The sequence below is a fragment of the Polypterus senegalus genome, chromosome 6, assembly GCF_016835505.1.
Source record: "Polypterus senegalus isolate Bchr_013 chromosome 6, ASM1683550v1, whole genome shotgun sequence".
NCBI lineage: Eukaryota > Metazoa > Chordata > Cladistia > Polypteriformes > Polypteridae > Polypterus > Polypterus senegalus.
Genome location: NC_053159.1, coordinates 127,243,641 through 127,271,148, shown reverse-complemented (window position 1 = coordinate 127,271,148; position 27,508 = coordinate 127,243,641). Strand labels below are relative to the sequence as shown.

At 42.1% G+C, this 27,508-nt stretch overlaps 1 protein-coding gene across 2 annotated transcripts in view; it reads left to right on the top strand.

Moving 5' to 3' along the window:
* The window catches only part of pitpnab (phosphatidylinositol transfer protein, alpha b), a 75,157-nt gene that overhangs the window by 31,390 nt on the left and 16,259 nt on the right, over positions 1-27,508 (top strand). Inside the window, exons 3-5 of one of the 2 annotated variants that reach the window (XM_039757123.1) lie at positions 23,326-23,471; positions 24,702-24,793; positions 26,745-26,752. In XM_039757123.1, coding sequence (XP_039613057.1) covers positions 23,326-23,471; positions 24,702-24,793; positions 26,745-26,752 — 246 coding nt within the window. The remainder of the gene's footprint in view (positions 1-23,325; positions 23,472-24,701; positions 24,794-26,744; positions 26,753-27,508) is intronic. The other variant, XM_039757124.1, reaches the window with a different exon arrangement.

Below are 27,508 nucleotides of genomic sequence, written 5' to 3'. Positions count from 1 at the left end.
TGTTTTTAACGTCTCACTCCCAGTTTTTGCTTAAAAGTTTCTCTGCCAGTTCATGTACAGAACAAAAATATTGTGGTTGCTTCAGAAATCCACATCTATTTTATGAACAGTCAATTGACACACTTCAATTTAAATGCTGCTAAAACTACACTGATTTTTCTTGAATGCAATTGAGTTTGAGTGCCTAAAACAATGTTTAACCCTATGATTGTTACTCAAATAAATGCCCATTTTGCCTCCAAATAATCAAAAGACCAAGTAAGGATGTAAAACTCAATGATTACTCTGCAAAGCAATTCATATAATGCTTAAGGTTAGCAAGAGACTTGCCAACAAGGTGAAATGCTGTACAAAACAATACTCCAGTTTACCTTGAAATTTATTATTATTATTATTATTGCTGGCACCATCAATATAAATATATTTGTGTATACTATATATAGTGTTTAGTGCTACTGCCTAACAGCTCAGTTTCAGTCCTGCCCTGAACACTGCCATGGCTTGATATTATATGTTGTCTCTGAGTCTTTGTGGATATTTGAATGGGTACTCCCATTTTCTTTCTAAACCTCCATGATTACATTGAGCAAGGGCCCTAAATTTACTGAGTATTGGTGAAGCCTGAGTGTATGAGTGAGTTTGCCCTCCAGTGGACTGTCCCCCAACCCAGGGCTGTTTTCCGTCTTGTGTTATCAGGGTAAGCACTGGCACCCCATCATAATTTAAAACAGATAAGCAGGATAGAAAATTGACCAGACTGAGTTATGTTTAACTTCTGTAGGGTAAAAAAAAGTTTGAACAGTTATGACATTTTTATTTTGTCAACCCTAGTCGATAGATAACCTTTCATATGAAATATGGTACACCGTTGTCCCAGGAAGGGTGGAGCAAGGAAGGGTGTGGTGCCTTATAGTAGGACCTGCAATCTGGTCCTGATGTGCACTTGATTTTGATATACTTTATTACAGGCATGTCAAACATGCGGCCCGTGACCCACATGACAGATCCTAGTTAGCACTAAACTTGTACAAAATGATTACTATCGTTTATGATTGAATCATTCTGCATCTTTGGCGTTACTTATTGACTTTTCTTACTTCCGCCTTCTGACAAAAGCACATTTTCCCATGGCATTACGGTACCGGAAACGTCATCTGCTAGTATGGTTGCAGCTGCGGTGTCGGCTCTTTGATACCCTAGGCATGACACTACCCCCCCAGCCCCCCCAGCTCACAAGCCTTGACCAAAGTTAATGAGCCACGATGTCGCAACTGAAGTGCTAGGCTGCAGCAGCCTGCAGAACTGACCATCACGAATAGTAATAGCTCGTATATTTTCATTTTTATTTGCTCTATTTTTATGTAATTTTGTGCTAGTATTGTAACGAACGGTTAGTGCAGACTACAGCTGAAGATCTGAAGTGGTTTTCAGTATTGGAAAGAAAGCTACTGTAACTTTGTATAATAGTATAATAGTATTTGTTACAGTGCGGCCTGCTGACGCACGTATGGCAGTCGAAGCAGCTCACCAATGGTAGTGAGTTTGACATGCCTGCTTTATTAATCCCAAGGAGAAATTGTCTTTTTGCATGTGGATCAGAGTGCAGGGTCAGTGCCATTAGAACAATTTTCAGGTTAAGGGCCTTGCTCAAGAATCCCTTCTAGTAGTAACAAGATTTGAAATGGCAGCCTTCCAGATACCTGCACAGATCTTTAGCTACAGAGCCACCACTCCGCATTGATGCTGTCACACCTTTAATTAACATTACTTAAATTTAGGGATGTGTGTCTGCCACTGCATATTTTATGTTTTGTATTTTTGTATCATATTTTGTTTATTTAAGGGGAACATTTTTTTCTTTATAGTGAGTACCCATCAATTATGAACATCATCACTGGCACCATATGCTATCTTTACTAAGCAAAAATAACTGTATACAAGTAACTAGTAAGTCAGAAAATCACCGTATGTGAATTTTCACAACCTAATATATATGATGTTATAAACCGTTAAGAGCAAACTGCCCACCCAATGAAAAGTCAAATTACAGCAAGAATACAATAGAGAATCTAGTGAGCAAAGCTTAGTGTTGTGACTTTTTGTTTGTAAAGCAGGCAGATTTGGTATGTTCAGTCAGTCTGTAAGAATGAATGAGCCAGACATTGCCTGCTTAAAACATGGCTGGACCGCTTATCTGATTTTACTTGTATGCAGCAAGTCTCATATGACATACTTAATAATCCACTGGTGCTGAACCTGTTTTTGAGTAGATGTGAGTTCTGAAATATTGGCTATTAAGATTTCTTAGCTAACTGTCCACTGGCACGAAGTGGCTCAGAAACAACTCCCCTTGCAATAATTGCTGATTAAAGCAGCTTAGCCTTGAATGGGATATTTACATGGAAGTTGCCCATTAAAGTACAGACACATGACAGTGTGGCACAGAGCCTTGTGTAGAACAAAAAAGATCTTATTCATTTCTTTTACTGTTCAATTAGACTAATTTCTATGATTTTAATGTTCTTCTTATTCTCCTTTATCCAAAGATCTGTATGTTAGCTCTATTTTGCTATTTTTATTTACACTACTTAAGGATTTTTTTAAAAGATGTGTCCTATTCATTATACAGGTACCGGTCATGAAATTAGAATATCATGACAAAGTTAAGTTATTTCAATAATTCCATTCAAAAAGTGAAACTTGTATATTAGATTCATTCATTACACACAGACTGATGTATTTCAAATGTTTATTTCTTTTAATTTTGATGATTATAACTGACAACTAATGAAAGTCCCAAATTCAGTATCTTGGAAAATTAGAATATTGTGAAAGGTTCAATATTGAAGACACCTGGTGCCACACTCTAATCAGCTAATTAACTCCAAACACCTGCAAAAGCCTTTAAATGGTCTCTCAGTCTAGTTCTGTAGGCTACACAATCATGGGGAAGACTGCTGACTTGACAGTTGTCCAAAAGACGACCATTGACACCTTGCACAAGGAGGGCAAGACACAAAAGGTCATTGCTAAAGAGGCTGGCTGTTCACAGAGCTCTGTGTCCAAGCACATTAATAGAGAGGCGAAGGAAAGGACAAGATGTGGTAGAAAAAAGTGTACCAGCAATAGGGATAACCGCACCCTGGAGAGGATTGTGAAACAAAACCCATTCAAAACTGTGGGGGAGATTCACAAAAAGTGGACTGCAGCTGGAGTCAGTGCTTCAAGAACCACCACGCACAGACGTATGTAAGACCTGGGTTTCAGCTGTCGCATTCCTTGTGTCAAGCCACTCTTGAACAAGAGACAGCATCAGAAGCGTCTCGACTGGACTGCTGCTGTGTGGTCCAAAGTTATGTTCTCTGATGAAAGTAAATTTTGCATTTCCTTTGGAAATCAAGGTCCCAAAGTCTGGAGGAAGAGAGGAGAGGCACAGAATCTACGTTGCTTGAGGTCCAGTGTAAAGTTTCCATAGTCGGTGATGGTTTGGGGTGCCATGTCATCTGCTGGTGTTGGTCCATTGTGTTTTCTGAGGTCCAAGGTCAACGCAGCCGTCTACCAGGAAGTTTTAGAGCACTTCATGCTTCCTGCTGCTGACGAAGTTTATGTAGATGCAGCTTTCATTTTCCAACAGGACCTGGCACCTGCACAAAGTGCCAAAACTACCAGTACCTGGTTTAGGGACCATGGTATCCCTGTTCTTGATTGGCCAGCAAACTCGCCTGACCTTAACCCCATTGAAAATCTATGTGGTATTGTAAAGAGGAAGATGCAATACGTCAGACCCAACAACTCAGAAGAGCTGAAGGGTCAGTATCAGAGGAACATGGGCTCTCATAATACCTGAGCAGTGCCACAGACTGATCGACTTCATGCCACACCACATTTCTGCAGTAATCCAGGCCAAAGGAGCCCCAACTAAATATTGAGTGCTGTACATGCTCATACTTTTCATGTTCATACCTTTCAGTTGGCCAACATTTCTAAAAATCCTTTTTTTGCATTGGTCTTAATTGATATTCTAATTTTCCGAGATACTGAATTTGGGACTTTCATTAGTTGTCAGTTATAATCGTCAAAATTGAAAGAAATAAAACATTTGAAATACATCAGTCTGTGTGTAATGAATGAATCTAATATACAAGTTTCACTTTTTGAATGGAATTACTGAAATAAATCAATTTTGTCATGATATTCAAATTTTATGACCGGCACCTGTATGGTGCCTACCCAGTGTGACTATGTGATGTGCCCTACTGGAGAGACACTGCCTGTCTGGTGTCATTGTCATTGTCATTCCGTGATATGCCCTGATAGAGAGACATGACCTGGTCCGTGCCATTTTGTGATGTGCACTACTTTTGGGCCTAATGCCTACCCAGTATAATCATGTGATGTGCCTTTTTTGCAGGATATGGTTTGCCCAGTGACATTTTCTGATATGCCCTTTTGGTGACTTACTCTGTGCCTGGAAAAATGTGAGCGTTTTGGAATGGTTGCTAGTGGCCCTGTATCATTAGAAGACATTTCTCCTCCTCCTCCTCCTCCTACCCCCTGCCAATTCTCTTCCTGCTTGCCATTATCTCTCTATCTGCTTAACTCTCTCTCATCTCTTCCTCCTCTCCTTCTCTTTCGCTTCTCAGTTTGACTCTCTTTCTTCAGTTTCTTCAGCCACTCCTCTCATGGTTTTTTTTTTTCCCCTGCTGCCTTCCTTGCTGAATCGGATGAAGGATGATGTGGTGAACAGATGCTCTAAAAATAGAATTGACTTCCTGCTTTATCCACAGCAGACTTAAGTTCATGGTTGACAAATCTAAAAATAAATTTTGGTTGCCATCCTTCCAGGAAAGGTTTAGAGGGGACCAAGGGAAAGTTAGTCACCTGGGTCACAGCTCCCTGCCATTCCCAAATCAACCCTATGTGGAGCTTCCAGATTAAAAGCACTGCTTTCTTGCCTTGAGCTGTTCACTCTTCCTCTCGCTGCTTGCATTTATATAGTGCCTGTGACAGACTCCACTCAACTGTTAATGACACAGCCTTAGCAATTGCCCCCACTACTCCATGAGGCTGATTTATAGGCCATACTCCTGTCCTTTTTTCCTCTCTGCACTCTTCTAACAGTTTTTCTGCCTCCGCAAAGTGCAAATCAGTGATGACAAGTAGCGATGGAAGCTCTCCAGCTCCAGAGCCTTGTACTTGATCATCTGCACTGTCAAGGCTGCCAGCTGGCTGCACCAAATTATTTTGGGAATCAAATGACTTGGGCCATCAGAGGTGAAGCTGAATCTTTATTTTGGGTTTCTGAACCCTCAACAGGTTCCTGCAGGAGTAGCTAAAGGACATTGTGGCACTTAGAGGGTTTTTGAAAATCCTGGGAATTTTAAATACAGCTATGCTCTTTTCATTGCCACCTGCTCTCCCCATAAAAAGTGGCTGGACAGGTTGATGTTTCTGACCTGTCCTGCAGGTCAATCAAGTTTGAGGTATAGCTACTATAACTGTTCCTATCAATGTTCTGAGATAGATTTTCAGGTTATTGATAGGTAAATGGTGCAAACGAAAATGAAGATGACTTACATAAACTTTACCCAGACAGGAACCTTAACACAAAACGTTTCTCCCCAAACTGACTGTCACGTTTTACCTAGTTGACTGTTGACCTCCTAACTGTGTGCCCAGAGACTCCAGCAACTATCCACAGTCTAACCATATGTTTAAGAGGCAGGCAAATGTAGTCAATTCGCTACAGCCCCCCTATTCAATTGGTGCCAAAGGGTACCTTACAGACGGTATACTTTTTGGTAACAGGTTCTGTGATGCGCTATAGTGGTAACTGGTTAGAGTATCTCTTTCTTTTTTTCCCAACTTGTAGGTTTTTGCCATTTCAAGAATCCACTTAGGCTTTGTTCCCAATTCCATTGTGTTTTATTAAGGAAAATAGGAATGCAGGTAGGAGCAGGCAAAAACAAGATGGGAGTCTGTTAGGAGTAACCATGAGCACGACTGAAAAATTAGTACAATACATGCCTCTCTCCTCAGGTTCTGACTCATTTCTTTCTCATAATTCTGCTCAGTTGTTTTCATCCCTTGTCTCATAAGTTTTTACTCTCTAACATTTAACGTGTTCCTCTGCTTTGCGTCACAGTAGACTCTTTGATTTTTAATGAAGCTGCTAATCTGCCGTCAAAAAGAAGGCTTTATGTGCTAGAATACATACAGCTATTTCCACAAATTTCTGTTTAATAATTCAGTTTTTGTATAGCAATATAAGACATGGGAACCTGTAGTGTATTGATTTGCAATGTCCAGCCATTTATTTCTATACTGTGGATGCTCCGGTTTCTTCCCACTATCCAAAGGCATGCAGGTTAGCTGGACTGGTGATTCTACATTGACCCTAGTGTGTGGCTGAGGGCTGTTTGTTTGTGTGTTCACCCTGCAATGGATTGGTGCCCTGTCCAGGGATTGTTCCTGCCTTGTGCCCTATGCCACTTGTGACCCTGTTCAGAACTAAGCAGGTTAGAAAATGACAGACTGACATAATACAACAGGCCAGTGTTTCTAGGAACCTGAACTTACTCCTACAGCAATATAATCAAGGTAGCAACCAACCCTGAAAGAGATGCTTATCTATCTCAAGACATACTTACACATTTTCCAGGGAATTCTAGTCACCACCTGCATTGGGAGAGCAATATGTGAACACAAGGAGAACATGCAAGCTTGGCACAGAAAGCAGATGAAGACAAAACACAATAAAGCCCTATTAAGTGTGAGATAAAAGTGTTTCCCCCTTGTGTCACCAAGTGCACACTGTTTCGTGCCGCATCACTAAAAAGGTTTGCTACCATCTGTGATATGTTCACATGTTTTATTGCATTTCACAATTTTACTTTTTTTTTTTTTTAAACAAAATTGAACTGTTTTACTAAACGATAATACCACATAAGCTAGTAAGCTTATAAGCATGAAACTGCAAATTTTTATCCCAAATGACTTCTTAATTTTAATGTTTGACAACTGTTCTTTCCCAGCACAGGTGAAAGACTGTAACCAAACATTTGACTCAGGTTTAAAATAAAGCCTTCTCTACTACATATATCAAATTTTACGTGAGTGTTATTAATAAGTTTTCCTTACAGCATTTTAAGAAATAAAAGCAAAATTTGGCAAAATACACTACAGTGCAAAACATGCAAATCAGAACAAAGAAGGAAATTAGGATTTACTATGTTTGAAGCCTTCCTTTTATCTCAATTTCATGTTCACTGTAACACATGGACTTCCATACACAAAAGTATTTTTTTTCAGTATGTATATTGGTCAACCGAGAGATCAAAGGAAGATAATTTTTGGGACGACAATCTGGCCATCCCCATTTAATTCCCTGTCCAAAGATGAACAAATTCATGATAAAAAGGAAACAACTTTTGCCACAAGAATAAAGTGGCTTTTTTTTTTTGTCTGCCTTCGGAAAGTAATGGAGCACCTTTGTTGTTGTCATTCTGGTCAGACATGACGCCTCCTTCCAAATGTTTTAATAGCTGAGGTACTGGAAGGGGCGAAGTCAGTTGCCCTCACTGGGCAGTTCCTTTGTACGGTGGAGGAAGTAAAAGATGAGACCGCTAGTGGCAGCACCACCTCTTGGCCCGGGGTGGTACAGCATCCCTGAGAAGAACCTCTAGGGCAGTGGTGGCGAACCTATGGCACACGTGCCAAGGGGGGCACTCAGAGCCCTCTCAGTGGGCACGCGCGCCGTCGCCTGAGCACAGAGTTCGTTACTATAAAGCCAGAGGAATGCGGGGAAAGGCTGCTCCTCTCACCGCTCCCCCTCTTCCGCAGCGGAGGCGTTTCTCACATCACCCGCCCCTCTGCCCAGCAGCCCAATGGGAGCGCTTCCTTCCTCTCCTGTCTGGGGTAAGGCGGGCGGCACACATGCTGCTTGAGGGTGCGGCACGGACTGCAGCCTTTTGAGCCTGTGATTCTCGTGGTGGGGTTGGAGGGGATGTGGTATAGCGGGTCCACAGCTCAAAATTGAAAAGGCCAGTTTTAACAGATAATTGCACTTTCGCTTAAAGGGTTATGGGAGAGTGGCCGGAGCGGTTTCCGGGAGCTTTGTGATGCGGGCAGTCCTCGCTTAAGCGCACAGGTGAGGAGTCGTCCACATCTGTAATTATTGCCGAGAGTTGCTAATCGCCACACCTGATCCACGACCCCGTAATATATAATGGAAGCTTTGGGGGAGCTTAATAGGGAAGACCTGCGTGAAACACTTGAGAGGATCGAAGGGATGACAAAGGACAGCACAGTTAGTTATGAAAATGAAATCCTTAAAGTGTGGAATTCTCTGCCAAATAATCTTAAGTCAATGAAGGCACTTGAGATTGCTTTCCTTACTTTGTTTGGAACATCTTATGCTTGTGCGCAGCTGTTTTCAGCTTTGAATTAAATCAAATCTGACACCAGAAACAGACTAGCAGATGACCTGAGTGCTGCATGTGTTGCTCTCAAGCTTACAAAGTATGAGCCAAGGTTAGACAAATTATCAGCATGCATACAACAGCAAAAAGCACATTAATTGTTCAAAAGCAAACCGAATACAAACTTTTACCTTTCAACAAAAAGTTGTTTGTATCATTGAAAGCTCCATTATTATGTTTTCCTTTTAAGACAAAATATGTTAATGTATGAGTGGCTTTTCTAAATTAAAAGCTCAGTAGATAGAGAGACAGAGCATCAGTATTGGCAGTTCCGTCCAATTTTTCATCCAGCTGCACTCCCAGGTATTTATAGGTCTGCACCCTCTGCACACACTCACCTCTGATGATCACGGGGTCCATGAGGGGCCTGGGCCTCCTAAAATCCACCACCAGCTCCTTGGCTATGCTGGTGTTCAGTTTTAGGTGGTATTCAGGTTAAATTGCCATGTTGGCACTTTGCGATAAATAAGTGGGATTTGGATTGCAGTTTGGGCACTTGGTTTCTAAATGGTTCGCCATCACTGCTCTAGGGTGATCGTCTGATATGCATGCATTTCCTTTTCTTAGAATTTTAACATGTTAATTTTTAAGGGATATACTTATTTTATATAGTATTTTGTTTAATTATTTTTGTCTCTTGGCCATATTTTACATAGATTGCGTGTATATCTATGTAAAATCTACATTTATATATACGTGTGTGTGTGTGTGTGTGTATATGTATGTATGTATCTCAACTTGTTAAAAATGTGTATATAATCAATTTATATGAACTTTTACTTCAATAATATACACATTATGTTTGTATTGCGTGTGCACCTTGCTGTGTAATTATTTCAATTTTCTCGTGGAATTGTCGAGCACATAGTGTCCTTAGTCATACCCCACTACGCAGCGGCTGAATTTGATCACGCATTCACACGTATAATAATAATAATAGTAATAATAATAATATTATTATTATTGTTATTAATTCCTTACGTTTTTATAGCGCCTCTCTTACTAATCAAAGCAATTTGTAAAAATAAATAAATAAAATAACAGAAAGGAAGCCCCCCGGACACAAACCAGTGATCATTTAACTGTGAGTCAGCAATCTCACTCTTACCACCACCTCTTCCTGTTAGATAGGCGCATTATAATTTTTAGCACTACTTTTATTTTATACTGTCATAAACAAATTATATCAAGAAGGGTTTTAAAAAGCCAATTTGAAGCAAAGAGGGTAAGTAATAACTATTTTCTTTTGCAAGTCAATCAAAATTGCTTAAGCCTAAAAAAAGATCGCCCTGTCAAAATAAGAGACTCTTCACCTTGTTGACGTGAATCATCTTTAAATTAAATTCTGCCAATAAGGAATAATAGAAATCACCGCACTGCTTTCTAACTTTGACAAACTAAAGTTTTATTGAGTGAAAAAAATAATCGCCCTTGACAGATACGCTTAATCAGTAGTACGTGCGACCCACGATTTGTGAGTTTGAGTGTGTGTGTGAGCGTGCAATACGTGCTTATGTGTGGTTTTGTTAGTTTTACTATAAAAACAGTTAAACATCAGTTATTTGTGAAGCGGGAATATTCTGGTCATTTTGATCCCTGATCAACATTTAAAGAAACAGAGCAACTCCAGTGTTTTCCTCCATAACATCCTTTCAGCAAACAGGACTAAGTTCCTTGCTGAAGCAGATCGCCCTTTATTGAAATGCTGCCAATATGGAATAACAGATATCACCGGGCGGCTTTCCATCAATGACAAACCAGCGTCTCATGAAGTGAAAAAATGGGACGTACTGTGGTTGTGATTAATGCTTTCTGGTAACTCTGCTTTTGAGAAGAATCTGTCATGGGTTGGACAAGAGGGAGCGAATGAGGTGGGTACAATGAGCCAGGGACGGAGCGAGGCGAAGAGGCGGGTATCAGTGCAAGTGTTTTAAATAATTAAAGGAAAAAAAGTGCTTTGAAATCAAGGACCCCCAACCAAGAGCTCTTATGAAACAAAACACGACAGACAGGCATATGCTACTTGTATAAAATGTGCACAATAATTACAACAGTGTTGAAGCAATGATGAAGCGAAAGGGAGATGCTAAACATGGGTGGCCGCGTTGTGCCTGCCCATTAATCCCAACCAATGTATATATCTGAACGGATCTATCTGAACCAATATATATATATCAGAACGGATATATCTGAACCGATGTACCTGTATATATCTAAACCAATCTATTTTAACCAATATATATATTAAACCAATGTATATATTTGAACGGATGTATTCAAACCAATGTATATATCTGAACCGAAATATATATGTGAACGGATGTATTAAAACCAATGTATATATTCAAATCAATGTATCTGAACCGATATATATATCTGAACCAATGTATATATTTACGAACCAATCTTTTTTTCCTGAACGGCCCCTCATTAAAAAAAAAAAATATATATATATATATATATATTTTTTTTGTGTGTGTATGTATGTATGTATGTATATATATATATATATATATATATATATATATATATATATATATATATATATATAAATGTGTGTAACGCAGTCTTACGGAAGCGACTTTGTGACGCTGCCAACAAATACTCACAGAAAAATCCACAAGTTAATACACATGCTGTCTCTAGAGTTTCTCCACACTGAATCCTCCAGGCACTACTTACAAAAGGTTACATTGACAATCGTGTTATGTTATTTTTAAACTGTTTCCTTTTCTTAGCACAAGCACAGCTGAGAAGCTTTGATGTATGCGCTCCATAACGCATTAAAAAATCACGCATTTAATCACAAGCAAAGGGGAACTTCTGTCAATGCATGATTTCCTGGTACACCGATTATATTGATCAGCGCTTCCCGATTCATTTTACCCTCGCAGCCCCTTGGTTTGGGAAGAAGTATGAAAAAATATGAGGTTAACACAGAAAAACAGATCACCAATTGAAGCTTTATGAATAATCGATTCGCCATCAATAATTGTTTTGGTAAAGCCATACTCCGTGTAATCCTCCTTTCATTTTATAATTTTTCTGCCACTAGCCGTAATTAAATGAACGGTAAAAAAGTAAGAGTGAAGCGAGGGTGACTTATTCAGGCAGGCAGGCGAGAGCTCAATAGCTCGAATTTGGTTATAAGTAGGTTCTATTTAGTCACCAGAAATATCTTTGGTTGGAATGGAAGTTGAATTTAGTCTTTAAATTTCTATGGTAAAGAAAAACTTATGCAATGATGACTAAATTTAACTATATAAAGTCAAAACTTGAATATATAAAGTCATTCCCAAATATATAAAGTCAAAACCTGAGTATATAAAGACGGCGTTGGAATATTTCGGAATATATAAAGTAAGCGCTGGAATATATAAAATCAAATCTTGAATAAAGTCAGCGTCGGAATATACAAAGTCAGCTGGAATATCCATCCATTTCCCAACCCGTTGAATCTGACCACAGGGTCACGGGGGTCTGCTGGAGCCAATCCCAGCCAACACTGGGCGCAAGGCAGGAACCAATCCTGGGCAGGGCACATGCATCATTTTCAAAACATTAACCGAACAGTGTTTTTTTAATTTATTTTTCTGAATACGTTTTGTTAACTTAGTTCAGTTCAGAGTCGTTTCAATCAATATATTTTGACTTTGACTTTATATATTCAGGAATGAGTTTATATACTCCGATGTTGACTTTATATAATCAGGAATGACTTTATAAATTCCGACGCTGACTTTATATATTTAGAAACAAGTTTGACTTTATATATATCGACGCTGACTTTATATATTCAAGTTTTGACTTTATATATTCGGATGCCGACCTTATATATTCAGAAAATCAATGTATTTGCCTATTTGGCACCCCATAGTATATGTGTGTGTGTGTGTGTATATATGTACACGTGTATATGTATACGTATATACATACATACACACACACATACACATATATATATATATATATATATATATATATTGTCACACACGTGTGCATGGGAAGCAGCTGAAGGGCTTAGGAAATACTGTTTATACATCTGCCCAGGGGCGGGTGCACTGACGCTCTTTCTGAGTTCTCTGCAGGTCTTACCGGAAATCCCACCAGGAGCCGCCATTTCCAGGAAGGACACATCACTTCGGTTCCGGCCCCAAGAATGAGGTCACTTCGGTTCCGGCCCCAAGGATGATGTCACTTCCAGTTCCGGCCCAGAGGACGACATCATTTCCGCCCTCTGTGCTATAAAGCTCACTGCCTTTGCTTAGGCAGGCAGTTCTGTTTTGGACTCTGTTGTGTAAACAACTGTTACAATGCCTCAAAGACTTTTGCAGCCGGGAAACCGTAATAAGCGGGTGGCTGCCCCAAACCTTTCACGTCTCTGGTCTCCACTTATTACAGTGGCGTAGCGGCAGGATGGTGTCCCGATGAACCGGGACACGAACTATCCGGAACCAGGTGGGTGAGTACGGGCCGAGTTTCAGGGCGGGAGCGCCAGAGGGTCAGGAAGGACGCGGTGCAGGCTCTGCTCCATGAGCATAACCGGTGGGGACCACCCATCTCGTGGAGAACGTAGGGGACCCACAGGCGTGGGCTGCCTTCTGGGGAACACACACGAGTGGCTCAGTATGCTCTCCTTGGCAGGAAAGCCGAGCTGCCCATCGGGACCAAGGTCCCAGTTAGCGATGGGTTGTCCCCAGGCCGGCAGGTGAAGGAAATCATAAACTGGGAGTTTAACCCAAGCAAAGGGCTGTCAGAGCAGGCTATGGCTCTCTGGCAACAGGTGGGTGAGTGGCTACGCCATTGAGTTAACCCCTTACAAATAGTGCAGCAAGTGGCCTGTTTTCTGCTGCTAAAAGACTACCCCAGGAATTTGCCCAGCCGGCCTGGGGGAATTCCATTCTATGGACGAGCTGCTGCAGCTCTTGCAAACCCAGAGGCCGGCTGTGAAACCTGGGAGGGCAGAACAGCCGCTCTGTGGACTACCGGGAGCTATGTCCCACTAAAGCAGTCCCTTCCACGCATTCCAGAGCTTGTTCGAAGTCGCGGGCCGTCTGGCTTGCGACCTGTCGGGAACAAGGCGGACCGTAGGGGACAATGGCGGGGTTGTTTGTGTGCCCTTAGCAATCCCTGGCGGATAAACATACGGGGAGCTTCTTATTAATGGACATAAGATAACAGCGCTGTTCGATTCCGGCAGTAGCGTGTCTGTCGTTGCTCGCCGTTTTATTCTACCGCAACAGTGGATTAAAAGAAGACCAGTCTAAAATGTATACGGAGATATCCGCACATACAATACCGCCCGGTGTTACGTATGTCTCGGAGGAACCCTTCGACAGCTTACCGTGGCGGTGCATCCGGATCCTCCGTTTCCGTAATCCTCGGGCGAGACTGGTCTGATAGTAACGCGTAGTTTAGAAAGCATTCCCGAAAACTTATGGCCTCGTTATAGATGACAACGATTCATCTCAAGTTGCTTCCACACCGTGTAATCAGCCGACAGGGAGTGGGGCGGTAGGCCAAGAGAGTGCGAAGACACTCCCGGACCGTCGCGGGCTACTACGTCATCCACTAGCGCCCGGCAGCGAGGAGGAATCTCCGCCCCTTGAGGTCAGACGGACCCGCTCTCTGAGTTGCACTTTCAGTTTAGAGCGACGCCGGCTTCTTTCAAGAGAACAGTGGAATGGCGACTCTCTGAAACACATAAAGAATGCAGTGGTTCTCGTTAACGGCCAGCGCGCGCATTTGCCCATGCCACAGGGACCTCACTTTGTCGTTGATAATGATTTGTTGTATCGGGTGCTGAACATGAGGGGAAGGTCCGGAAGTTGTTGCTAATCCAGCGGACCTACGGCGGCAGGTTTGCGAGTTAGCACACTCCCACCTTCTTGGAGGCCATCTCGGCTCCGATAAAACATTAGAGCGAATTAAGCTCCGTTTTTCTGGCGGGGATTAATGAGGAGGTTAGCGCTTTTGCATTTCCTGTCCGGAATGTCAACTGCGGCAAATTCCTAGGAGGACCGTGCTCCTCTGGTTCCCCTTCCCCTTATTGGCGTTCCTTTGATAGGATTGGGGTTGACATAGTAGGACCCTAGAACCCTCAGCCGAGGATATAAATATATACTCGTCCTCGTGGATTATGCTACCCGATTCCCTGAAGCCGTTCCGTTGCGCCGGCTACCACAAAAATATTGCACGGAACTAGTAGGAGTCTTTTAGTAGGCATTCCTAGAGAAGTCCTGACGGACCAAGGAACGCCTTTTACCTCGGAAGCGTTCAAGGAGACTGCCAAGTTACTGAAAATAAAGCATTTAAAGACCTCGGTGTATCATCCTCAAACCGATGGCCTAGTGGAGAGATTTAATCAAACTCTCAAGCAAATGCTACGTAAGGTAGTCAGCAAGGATGGGAGGATTGGGACCAACTCCTCCCCTTGTCCTCTTTGCATATCGGAAGTTCCTCAAGCCTCTACGGGTTCTCTCCATTTGAATTACTGTACGGAAGACAACCCGGGGTTTATTGGATATTTTAAAGAGGGCTGGGAAGGGGAGGCACAGCCCTCCACTAATATTTTGGAATATATCGCCCAATTGCGCGTAGATTTGATGCAATAAGACCGATTCTAAAAGTCATATAGAGGAGGCAATCAGCACAGGCCGCCTTTATGACCGTGGACGACTCTCCGGGAGTTCCAACGGGGATCGCGTCATGGTATTGGTACCAACTTCTCACTCTAAACTGCTCGCCCATTGGCTAGGCCCCTCTGAAATTAAGGAAAGGAAGGGATTGGTTGACTATTTGGTGAAACAGCCCAATCGCCGACCAGCTGGCGAATATATCATGTAAACCTGCTGAAACCGTGGAAGGAGAGGGTCCCGATCCCTCCTCCGGACAGCCCTGCTCTCTTCGCGAAGTAAGTTCCCTTAATTTCGCGAGCAGCTATCCCCAGGCAGAAACAAGAGCTCGAAGCAGCTATCCGCTCTGTCCCAGAGGTGGTAAGTGAAAACCGGTCGGACCTCTCTGATTGCGCATGACATATTGACTGACCGGGGTGATCGTCCGTGGCGACCCTACAGACTCCGGAGGCAAAGAAAGTAGAAGTGGAACTGGAAATCAAGCGAATGCTGGCACTAGGAGTAATCGAGGAAAGTAGTAGTCCCTGGTCCAGTCCCATCGCCTTGATTGCTAAGCCTGACGGCAGTTGGAGGTTTTGCAATGACTTCCGTCGGCTTAACCAAGTTTCCCGATTTGATGCTTATCCCATGCCTCGCGTGGATGACCTCCTCGAGACTGGGACCAGCCAAATTCTTGACTACACTTGACATGACAAAGGGGTACTGGCAGGTTCCTTTAACGGAGTCCGCGAAGGAAAAAAACGCGTTTAGCACTCCTAGCGGACACTGGCAGTATCGTGTCCTTCCATTCGGGTTACACGGGCGCCTGCGACTTTTCAGCGTCTGGTGGACAAAGTGCTCCGCCCCATAACTCGTTCTGTGCTGCCTATCTGGATGACGTGTCATCTATTCCAGCACCTGGAAGGAACACATACAGCAGGTCACAGCAGTATTACGGACACTGGGAGAGGCCGGGCTCCGAATCAACCCCAAGAAATGTTTCTTTGGATTGAGGAAGCCAAATATTTGGGCTACCTAGTGGGCGGGTACTGTGAGGCCACAGTGTTCCAAGTTGCAAGCCATAATGGCCTGGCCCGTCCGCAAACCAAGCGGCAAGTCCAATCCTTTCTCGGTTTGGCCGGGTACTACCGCCGGTTTGTGCCTCGCTTCTCCGAGAGAGCGCCCTTGACCGACTTGACAAAGAAAAGAGCTCCTAATACGGTGGTATGGTCTGATAAAGCGGGGCTGCATTCAGTGACTTAAAAAGGGCTCTGACTTCAGCACCTATCTTGATCTCCCCTAACTTCTCTCTCCCTTTTATCCTCCAGACGGACGCTTCGGACACAGGCTTGGGTGCCGTGTTGAGCCAAAGCGCCGACGGTGTTGAACACCCCGTTATGTACCTGAGCCGGAAACTGTTGGACAGGGAGACCAGGTACGCGGCGGTGGAGAAAGAGGCTCTGGCGATCAAATGGGCGTAACTCAGCTGCGGTACTACCTCTTGGGTCGCGTGTTCACTCTGGTGACGGATCATGCACCTCTGAAGTGGATGGCCCTTCACAGGGAGTCGAATCCACGGGTCACGAGGTGGTTTCTTGACCTGCAGCAGTACAAGTATACGCTCGTTCATCGACAGGGGTCTCTTCATGCCAACGCCGATGCCCTCTCCCGGCCCACGACCTCTCGGTGCAGGTCGCCCGACCCACGGGTCTGGGCTGAGGGGAGTCTTGTCACACACGTGTGCATGGGAAGCAGCTGAAGGGCTTAGGAAATACTGTGTATACATCTGCCCAGGGCGGGGCTGGGTGCACTGACGCTCTTTCTGAGTTCTCTGCAGGTCTTACCCGGAAATCCCACCAGGAGCCGCCATTTCCAGGAAGGACACATCACTTCCGGTTCCGCCCCAAGAATGAGGTCACTTCGGTTCCGCCCCAAGGATGATGTCACTTCCAGTTCCGCCCAGAGGGCGACATCATTTCCGCCCTCTGTGCTATAAAGCTCACTGCCTTTGCTTAGGCAGGCAGTTCTGTTTTGGACTCTGTTGTGTAAACAACTGTTACAATGCCTCAAAGACTTTTGCAGCCGGGAAACCGTAATAAACGGGTGGCTGCCCCAAACCTTTCCACGTCTCTGGTCTCCACTTATTACAATATATATATATATATATGTATATATATATATATATATATATATATATATATATATATATATATATATATGTGTGTATATATACAGGTGCCGGTCATAAAATTAGAATATCATGACAAAGTTGATTTATTTTCGTAATTCCATTCAAAAAGTGTAACTTGTATATTAGATTCATTCATTACACACAGACTGATGTATTTCAAATGTTTATTTCTTTTCATTTTGATGATTATAACTGACAACTAATGAAAGTCCCAAATTCAGTATCTCGGAAAATTAGAATATTGTGAAAGGTTCAATATTGAAGACACCTGGTGCCACACTCTAATCAGCTAATTAACTCCAAACACCTGCAAAAGCCTTTACATGGTCTCTCAGTCTAGTTCTGTAGGCTACACAATCATTGGGAAGACTGCTGACTTGACAGTTGTCCAAAAGACGACCATTGACACCTTGCACAAGGAGGGCAAGACACAAAAGGTCATTGCTAAAAAGGCTGGCTGTTCACAGAGCTCTGTTTTCAAGCACATTTATAGAGAGGCGAAGGAAGGACAAGATGTGGTAGAAAAAAAGTGTACCAGCAATAGGGATAACCGCACCCTGGAGAGGATTGTGAAACAAAACCCATTCAAAACTGTGGGGGAGATTCACAAAGAGTGGTCTGCAGCTGGAGTCAATGCTTCAAGAACCACCACGCACAGACATATGCAAGACATGGGTTTCAGCTGTCACATTCCTTGTGTCAAGCCACTCTTGAACAAGAGACAGCGTCAGAAGCGTCTCGCCTGGGCTAAAGACAAAACTGCTGCTGAGTGGTCCAAAGTTATGTTCTCTGATGAAAGTAAAGTTTGCATTTCCTTTGGAAATCAAGGTCCCAGAGTCTGGAGGAAGAGAGGAGATGCACAGAATCCACTTTGCTTGAGGTCCAGGGTAAAGTTTCCACAGTCAGTGATGGTTTGGGGTGCCATGTCATCTGCTGGTGTTGGTCCATTGTGTTTTCTGAGGTCCAAGGTCAACGCAGCCGTCTACCAGGAAGTTTTAGAGCACTTCATGCTTCCTGCTGCTGACGAACTTTATTGAGATGCAGATTTCATTTTCCAACAGGACTTGGCACCTGCACAAAGTGCCAAAACTACCAGTACCTAGTTTAAGGACCATGGTATCCCTGTTCTTGATTGGCCAGCAAACTCGCCTGACCTTAACCCCATAGAAAATCTATGGAGTATTGTGAAGAGGAAGATGCAATACGCCAGACCCAACAATTCAGAAGAGCTGATGGCCACTATCAGAGCAACATGTGCTCTCATAACACCTGAGCAGTCCCACAGACTGATCGACTCCATGCCACGCCGCATTGCTGCAGTAATCCAGGCCAAAGGAGCCCCAACTAAATACTGAGTGCTGTAGATACTCATACTTTTCATGTTCATACCTTTCAGTTGTCCAACATTTCTAAAAATCCTTTTGGTCTTGGTCTTAATTGATATTCTAATTTTCTGAGATACTGAATTTGGGACTTTCATTAGTTGTCAGTTATTAACATCAAAATTAAAAGAAATAAACATTTGAAATACATCAGTCTGTGTGTAATGAATTAATCTAATATACAAGTTTCACTTTTTGAATGGAATTACTGAAATAAATCAGCTTTGTCATGATATTCTAATTTTATATGTGACATATACACGTGTGTGTTTTTATATATATATATATATATGACAGCAACACTCATAATAGTGACAAAGCAATTACATTGACAATCATGTTACGTTATTTTTAAAATGTTTCCTTTTCTTTTTCATAAATTCTTTAACACACTACTTCTCCACTGCGAAGCGCGGGTATTTTGCTAGTCAATAGATAAAAGGATTTTGAAGCTGTGTGGACCAGGTACTGAAATCCTGTAGGGACCTTTTTTCTTTAGCCCATTAATTAGTGACAATATAAATAAATGAGGCTCTCAGTTGGTGGGTTTTCAGTCCAATAATTATGCAACGAGGGGAGGGGGGAATGTGGTAGGGGAGAGCTGAGGTAGACATCACACATGAGTAAAGTACAACACTTCACTCTATTCTTCTTAACCAATGGCTATGGGTTTTTACAGTCAGTATGCTAGTTCATCTCAGTTTGAGACATCATACCTCCATTAATAATGAAGCCACACATACGCTGGCGCACAAATGTATCTGATTGATGAGGTTTTATTTACCACTGGAATTAAAAATGATATATTGATGAGGTTTCAGTTGTTCTTGACACAAAGGTGTATCTTAACATTAAGACTCCACATACCATTATTTCAAAAATGTACTTTTCTGAAGATACTTTACATACCACTGAATTACATTTTTGCCTTGGTGATAATGACCTCACATATCAATTGATTAGAAGTATACCTTCATGAGGAGACCTGTATGTAATTGGTGCAACTCAAAAATGTGCTTTACTGATACGGCTTTGCATCTCATTGGCACAAGAATAATTGTTTATGTAGAGATTTCCAGGTCCCAAAATTGTACCTAATCAAAGAGGTATCACATGCCGTCTGTTGAAAAATTTAAAATACTAATGAGGCTTAATATACTACTACTTCTTCTTTCGGTTGCTCCCATTAAATGTCACAGTGGATCATCTTTTTCCATATCTTCCTGCACTCTGCATCTTGCTCTGTTACACCCATCACCTGCATGTCCTCTCTCATTACATCCATAAACCTCCCCTTAGGCCTTCCTGTTTTTCTCTTGTCTAGCTGCTCTATCCTTAGCATCCTTTTCCCAATATACCCAGCATTTCTCCTCTGTATATGTCCACACCAATGCAATCTCCTCTCTCTGACTTTGTCTCCAAACCATCAAACCTGAGCTGACCCGTAATGTACTCGTTCCTAATTCTATCTATCCTCGTCACACCCAATGCAAATCTTGGCATATTTAACTCTGCCACCTACAACTCTCTCTGTTTTTTGATCAGTGCCACCGTCTCCAAATCATGTAATATAGCTGATCTGACTACCATCCTGTAGACCTTCTCTTTCAGTCTTGCTGATACCCGTCTGACACAAATTACTCCTGACACTCTTCTTCACTCATTCCAACTTCCTGCTCTTTTTCTCTCTCCCACACTCCCTATTACTCTGTACTGTTGATCCCAGATATTTAAACATCTCCATCTTCATCAACTCTATTCCCTGCGTCTTCACCATTCCATTGACCTCCCTCTCATTTACACATATGTATTCTTTTTCTTACTGATCTTCATTCCTTTTCTCTCTATAGCATATCTCCACCTCTGCTGGTTCTCCTCAACCTGCCCCCTACTCTTGCTACAGATCACAATGTCATCAGCAAACATCATAGTCCACGGGGACCCCGGTCTAATCTCATCTTACAACCTGTCCATCACCATTGCAAATAAGAAAGGGCTCAGAGCTGATTCCTCATGTGATCAAACCTCCATGTTGAATGCATCCGTCACTCTTGCTGCAGACCTCACCACAGTCACACTTCCCTCGTACATATCCTGTCTGTACAACTCTTACATACTTCTCTGCCACTCCCGACTTCCTCATACAGTACCACAACTCCTCTTGATGCACCCTGTCATATGCTTTCTCCAGGTCCACAAAGACGTAATACAACTCCTTCTGGCCTTCTCTATACTTTTCCTTCTGTCGTGCTCTTTCATGGTATGAAACCATACTGCTGCTCACTAATCATGACCTCCCTTCTTAATCTAGCTTCTACTACTCTTTCCCATTATTTCATGCTGTGGCTCATCAATTTTATCCCCCTGTAATTACTACAGCCCTACACATCCCCCTTATTCTTAAAAATTGGTACCGGTTCACTTTTTTTTTTTTCTTCTCCACTCTTCAGGCATCCTCTCACTTTCCAAGATTCCATTAAACAATCTTGTTAAAAACTCCACTGCCATCTCTCCTAAACCCCTCCATGCTTCCATGGGTAATCATCAGCCTTTCCATTTTTCATCCTCTTCATAGCTGTCCTTACTTCCTCCTTGTTAATCCATTGCACTTCCTGATTCACTATGTCCACATCATCCAACCTTCTCTCTATCTCTGTCTCTCTCTCTCTGATTCTCTTCATTCATCAGCTAGTCAAAGTACTCTTTCTATCTTCTCAACACACCCTCCTTGCTTTTGAGTACATTTCCATTTGCAACCTTTATCCACCTTACCTGTGCTGCACATCTTTCCCAGCTCGGTCCCTCTGTCTAGCCAATTGGTACAGGTTCTTTTTTCCCTGCTTAGTGTCTGACCTTTCATACAACTCATCATATGCCTTTTCTTTAGCATTCGCCACCTCTCTCTTCACCTTATGCCTTATCTTCTCTCCATCACATCAGCTCTGCCCTTACCTGTCATTCTGCCAACTTTCAAAATTTCTACCCTCCGTTCCACTCTCTTTACCTTCCTTCACCCCTGCTGCCTCCGGACAGGTCTCCCCATTCTTCTTCTCCTTCTTCAGCCAACAGTAGCCCAGTTTCCTCCAGCCCCCTATTGGCTAACAGTACTGGTGATTGCCGTTGTTAACCAGGGCCTCAACCAATCCAGTATGGAAATCTGCATTGTTGTCCGCATATTGCTCTAGCTTTCTAGCTCAAAATTATACACCAGATGCCCTTCCTGACGTGACCCTCCCCATTTATCCAGGCTTGGGACCAGCACAAAGAAACACACTGGTTTGCACATCCCCCATGGCTGGGTTAATGAGGTTTTATATACCACTGGTTCAAAAATATTAAGTCACAAATGTTGACTTGTTCAATGTTATCACTGATGAAGACTAATGTACTGTACTGATGGTTCAAAAATGAACCCTATCAATAAAACCTCATGTTACCATGGTTCAGAACATCTGCTTAGACCAAAACCACTTCTGAGCAGAGAAACAATTTGCAGCTTGGCCTTTAATTATTGAGATGCCCGAGACATTCTTTAATCCCATTATGCTTTGTAATCTAGCCCAGTTTAGAATTATAAAATGCACAGCTATGTGTGACAAACAAACTTCTGCTCCCCTTCTTTCTGCCCTCCTTTCCTACTCTCTGGTTTTCTTGAGGTTTTTAATCCAGGATTGGGTAAAGGTTACAATTGTAGTTTTTTGTGGCACCTCTTAAGAGATCCTGCACCTTAAAGATAGAACAACATCTTGTCACATAACACTAGTGTTAACAGTTGAACTGGAGAATCCAGTGGATGGGGAACCATTTTTTTTCAAGCTAGGGGACTAGATGGCAGCATTTTGAAGTGTTCACAACTAAACTGGGCAAAGGCAGTTAAATGATGCACTAAAGTGACAATAGCTAGGCAAAAGAAAGGGCATCTGTCTTAGCATACTGATGCTATGGTCTCATCGATACAGGCATTACTAACCAGACAGCGTGTGTTAACAGCCTTAGGTTTCCCAGTATACTACTTAGTCCTCAGAATTACACCTTCTCTCATTTTACCTGATAAAAGATCTTCTACAAAGCGACTCCACTGTAATTACTGATGTAAATCCTACTAATAAGGTGCCATCACTTAAAAGCTACACTCTTCATCTGATACAGACACTGCCTGCTCTGGTGCACAATAACAGGCATTAGAGTCATGCTGCCATAGTACTGAGCAGATGGCAACTCTTTTAACGCAGCAGCCCTTGCTCACAGGCTTCAGAGTCATTTCACTGCAAATCCTGATGCGAACCTTCCTGATAACGAGGCACGTGCTTATAGGCCTCTGAGTCATGTCGCCAAAGTCTTCACTTTGTGTCGCACCCAATTTAGGTCGGCATGCGGCCCCTGCTTATCCTCCTCTGATTAGTCACCCATCATGACCTCCAGCGGAGTGGCATGTTTTCACCTTTGACATTTGCAGCAACAGCAGCATATTTGTCTCTCTTTAAAGATCAGAGACCTATTTCTATATATAAAATCGTTTAAATGCTGAGGGATGTGCTGAGAACACAGGGTGAAGCAGTTGGCTGGCACCAGTTAGATGAGAAGAGTAATGCTGCTGCAGTTTGTTTGTCTGACTCATGCCATTGTCTTTCTGTCTGTTTTCTTGTTTTCTGTTGCAGTACCAAGTGGGTCAGCTGTACTCTGTAGCCGAGGCCAGCAAAAATGAAACAGGAGGTGGTGAGGGCGTTGAAGTCCTCAAAAATGAGCCATATGAAAAAGATGGTGAGAAGGGGCAGTATACTCACAAAATCTACCGCTTGCAAAGGTGAGTGGGAAGCATTTGCACTTTCATCCATTTGTCTACAGTGGGTACACAGAAAAAATATTATATACACTGTATAAGTAAATATATAGTGTGCACACAGACCAAAGATGCTGTAATTGGTCAACAACTGTGTTTGTGCCAACTTTCTTGATGAGATCCAAGATAAAGTCCTTGGTTTTCAAAAGTAGCTCCCTGATTTTTCTGAAACACCTGCCACCGACTCTGCCTCCAGTGTTCACATAGTCAATGTTTAATCTATGAGGATTGAAACAGTATGCACCAGACATCGGCAGCTCCGTATCATCTTTGTACGGTGCTGTTAACCTGATGATCATAGAAATGTGGTATACTATAAAAATGTAATCCAAGTTTGTCTCTGTCCATCAAAATTAGTATATGTATCAATTTCCTGAGAAATTGAACTAAGTCAGGATATGAATATCACTCTCGAACCAACTGCAACAAGGATTAACTTTCTGTGTGAAATAAATAAAATAACAGAGCTAATTGGAGATGCAGTGTGTCCTATCTGAATATCTAGTGCCCAAAGTTTGACTGCTTAATATTTTAATTATACAGGTCAACATTGTCAGACATTGCAATATTCCTAATTGTAACGATGATTGTCTGTGGCAGTCACTGTCCTATTTGGCCTGTCTGACTCATGAGTCCACCCATGCTGAACTTTCTTCTCCATGGTCGAGGCACAAGCTCTGTCATTTTTTTAAATGTTCAGTTACCATTAATGTTCACTTGAACCATATTTCCAGAAATGAATTATTTTACTGTGTAACTTGATTCCGTGCATACTTGCCATTGTGCTTTTGTTGCACATTCAGTGATATAGATTTGAATATGAACACCCCATTCAAGTTATACTCTCCATATGGTTGACGGACTTGCTAGACCCATAGCTGTGTCTGAGGTGCCTCTGAGCCCAAATGATTAAATCAGTCTTGACAAAGATTTTATATAACCAGATAATCTGTACAGGGACTCCACTTTTTTTTTTTTTTTTTTTTTTGAACTGCAGAGGATTGCAGTACCCAGATGGGTGAGAAATAATCCAAGATTACATATCTACCAGTGCTGTCCTTTAAAAATAACTTGAGGGAAAATGCCAAACAGGAAGAACAACAAGAATGTCCATTGTGATGTACAGTGGTGGTAATCTACTTATAATTAATGTGCATGTATTGAATTGATGCCTATGTCTCCTTGCATTTTCAGCAAAGTTCCGTCATATGTGCGGGTGTTGGCTCCAGCAAGCGCCTTCAATATACACGAGAAGGCATGGAATGCCTATCCATACTGCAGGACAAGTGAGTGCCTCTTGTCGGTCATAACCTCAGTGCCACATGCGTCAAGGCATCTGCTATAGTGTGACAGGACTTCTGAAAATCAACTACATGTTAAAACACCTTCAAATAAGCTTATGAAAAACTCGGCTGCACCCAACCCATGAAGTCTGGCTTATAAAATCTTTGGCATATGGTTAGAAAAAAGGGCAGGCAAGTATTCAATGGCAATAGCCACTTCATGGGTATCAGAAGAAAGCAGCAACCACCAGGCTTGGAATTTGATTTTAATTTAATGTCAGAGTGCTAATATTAGGATGATGGACCAAGCAGAATAGACTTTTTGCTTGGGTGTGTAGACATACTATTTTTCGGACCACTTCTTGGTGGAATGAGGGGGTCTGGGCAATGGAGTTTAACTTGGAGAGAGGGAATACAGGTCACGAAAAGAAGCAGGTTTGAGGGATAACTTTTAATGGAAGAAAGGCTTATGGATAAGAAAGCTTCAAATTAGTGCTACAGAAGACCGAGTCTGGCCCTCAGAATTAGGGTTGAGACCATAGAAAAATCTCTGACATTGTGGTCAAAAATTTTACTTGCTTGGAGAGCGTCTCATTTTTCTGTGAACATCATTGGACTTTTGAGGATAAATAAGGAATTCATTGAATGACACTTTCTTGTGGTAAAGTAACTAACGAGAGAGTATTTGGTTTGCAGGGAAATAAGATAGTTGTAGTCATTGGAAGATAAGATTTTTAAATGTAGTAAGATGACACAGATTGTTGATGGGCAAGTGTATACAATTAAATCTTGTGTAAGTATACTGAAACTTTACAAGAAGGTATCTGAATATTCTGCAGCTAGAATGAGTAGCCTGATGTCTTAGTATAATGCACAATCCCCCTCCCCAATTCCAGTATGAGCATTCAGCCCTTAAAGAAATACTGCCAAACCTTTGGTCTTCTATAAGTGCCTCCCCAAGCCCCTGTTTAGCAGTTATGCTTCATAGTTTAATTTTTATGATATGAGAAGAAATCTAGTCCACCCAAGTGCAGGTGGTATAACTCTGCCTAATTCATGAAGCTGCATCATTGGTAGGGAACAGCAAGGAATCCTTTACCTGCATGTTGTCACTTGATCCTACTGCTCCTCTAGTACCCTGAATAATTTAGGTGCTTCACCAACACTCTCAAATTACGTGGTTCACATGGAGGATTCATGCTTCTCATGAAAGCTGTACTGAAACTCTTGACAAAATAAATAAAGAAAAACATACTTAACTGTTCAGTCTTGCAGACACTGTTTCACCTATATTTGAATCACTACAACTAAAAATACCAATATATGCATCACATTCACGCATTCATTATCACTGTACTCTGTTACACATAAACATACATCCTATCTCCCTCTTAAAATGCACATATATGCCATCTATATGAAATTGTGATACTTCTTGGTAAAAACTACTGTATACCTCATGTAGACACACACTGTATTAATCTTACACGGTATGCTGTGTTGTTATACACACAAACACAAATTCTGTCACTCTCTAAATAACACGCACCTAATCTATACTATATCACCTTCTAGCGCTTTCAGACAAGTAATCTATATCAGTCTTGGCTACTCCAAGACACACAGAGAGACCTTCCTGCATGCACACTCATCTTGATATGTGCTGTGTCACCCTCTCGAGCACATAGATTGAAACTGTACTAAGCACTGGTATTCACAGATTGGTTTGTATATCCCTGCTTCTCAATGCCCCTCTGTTCTTTCACTCTGCTTCTTAATATATTAGTGGTGCCCCCTCACACCCTGGGCTTGCTGTTGAACATGCACTTTTATACTGTCTATCTGTTGTGTAGCTGTGCTACTCTTTGCCTGTGCCACATATCTAACCTAATCTCCCTCTCTCTTTCTTTCTCTCTCTTCTTTTCTCTTGCATGTTGCTTGGCTGGATGAGCAGTCATCACGGTGAGTAATATGACTTGTAAGTTTGCCACACCTGAATATGTGTGCTGTACCTTGTTCTCTCCTTATCTACCTCTGTGTTCTTTTTTTTTTCTGGGTGGGGGAAATATTTACAAGGAAGGCCCAGTGTCTTCCTTTTTTCTTTCCATTTTGACAGTACTCTTGTTGCAGACTGATGAATCATTATTTTAAATGGCATCCTTAATACTAAGCACTCAAACAAATCAGTTTATGCAACATAAATTACAAATAACTGTCTTTAGGTAAGTAATTCAGTCAGTTTATGTAACAGAGTAAATTACAATTAACTGTCTTAAGGTAATAATTCAGGCAGTTTGGAAAGCAGGAATAAACAGTTATCAGGTGGTGGCCACAATGAGGCAGTGTGGTGCTCCTCTTGGCTTAGTGCTCCTTAAGCAACTTTCTACCTTTCCCAATGTTCACTTCATAAGTACAGTAGAGCTGTCACCAAACAGTACTTGGAAGTGAGTTCAGTTCTTGCCCAGAGAGCCTTTTCTTTCGAGTTTGCTCCTGGCACTCCAGCTTTTCTTTCTAAAGACACTTACATTTTAAGTTAACTGGCAACCATAAATTGGCTTTGTAACTTTTTGCACTTGAGTGTGCCCTGCAATAAACTGCAATAAACTGATAACATGATCAATGGCTGCTTCTTACATTGTACTCACTGCCAGAATAAGCTCAGGTCTACTTGCAGCCTTATAGTAAAGAAAATGACCCAGAAACCAGATGAAGTGATGT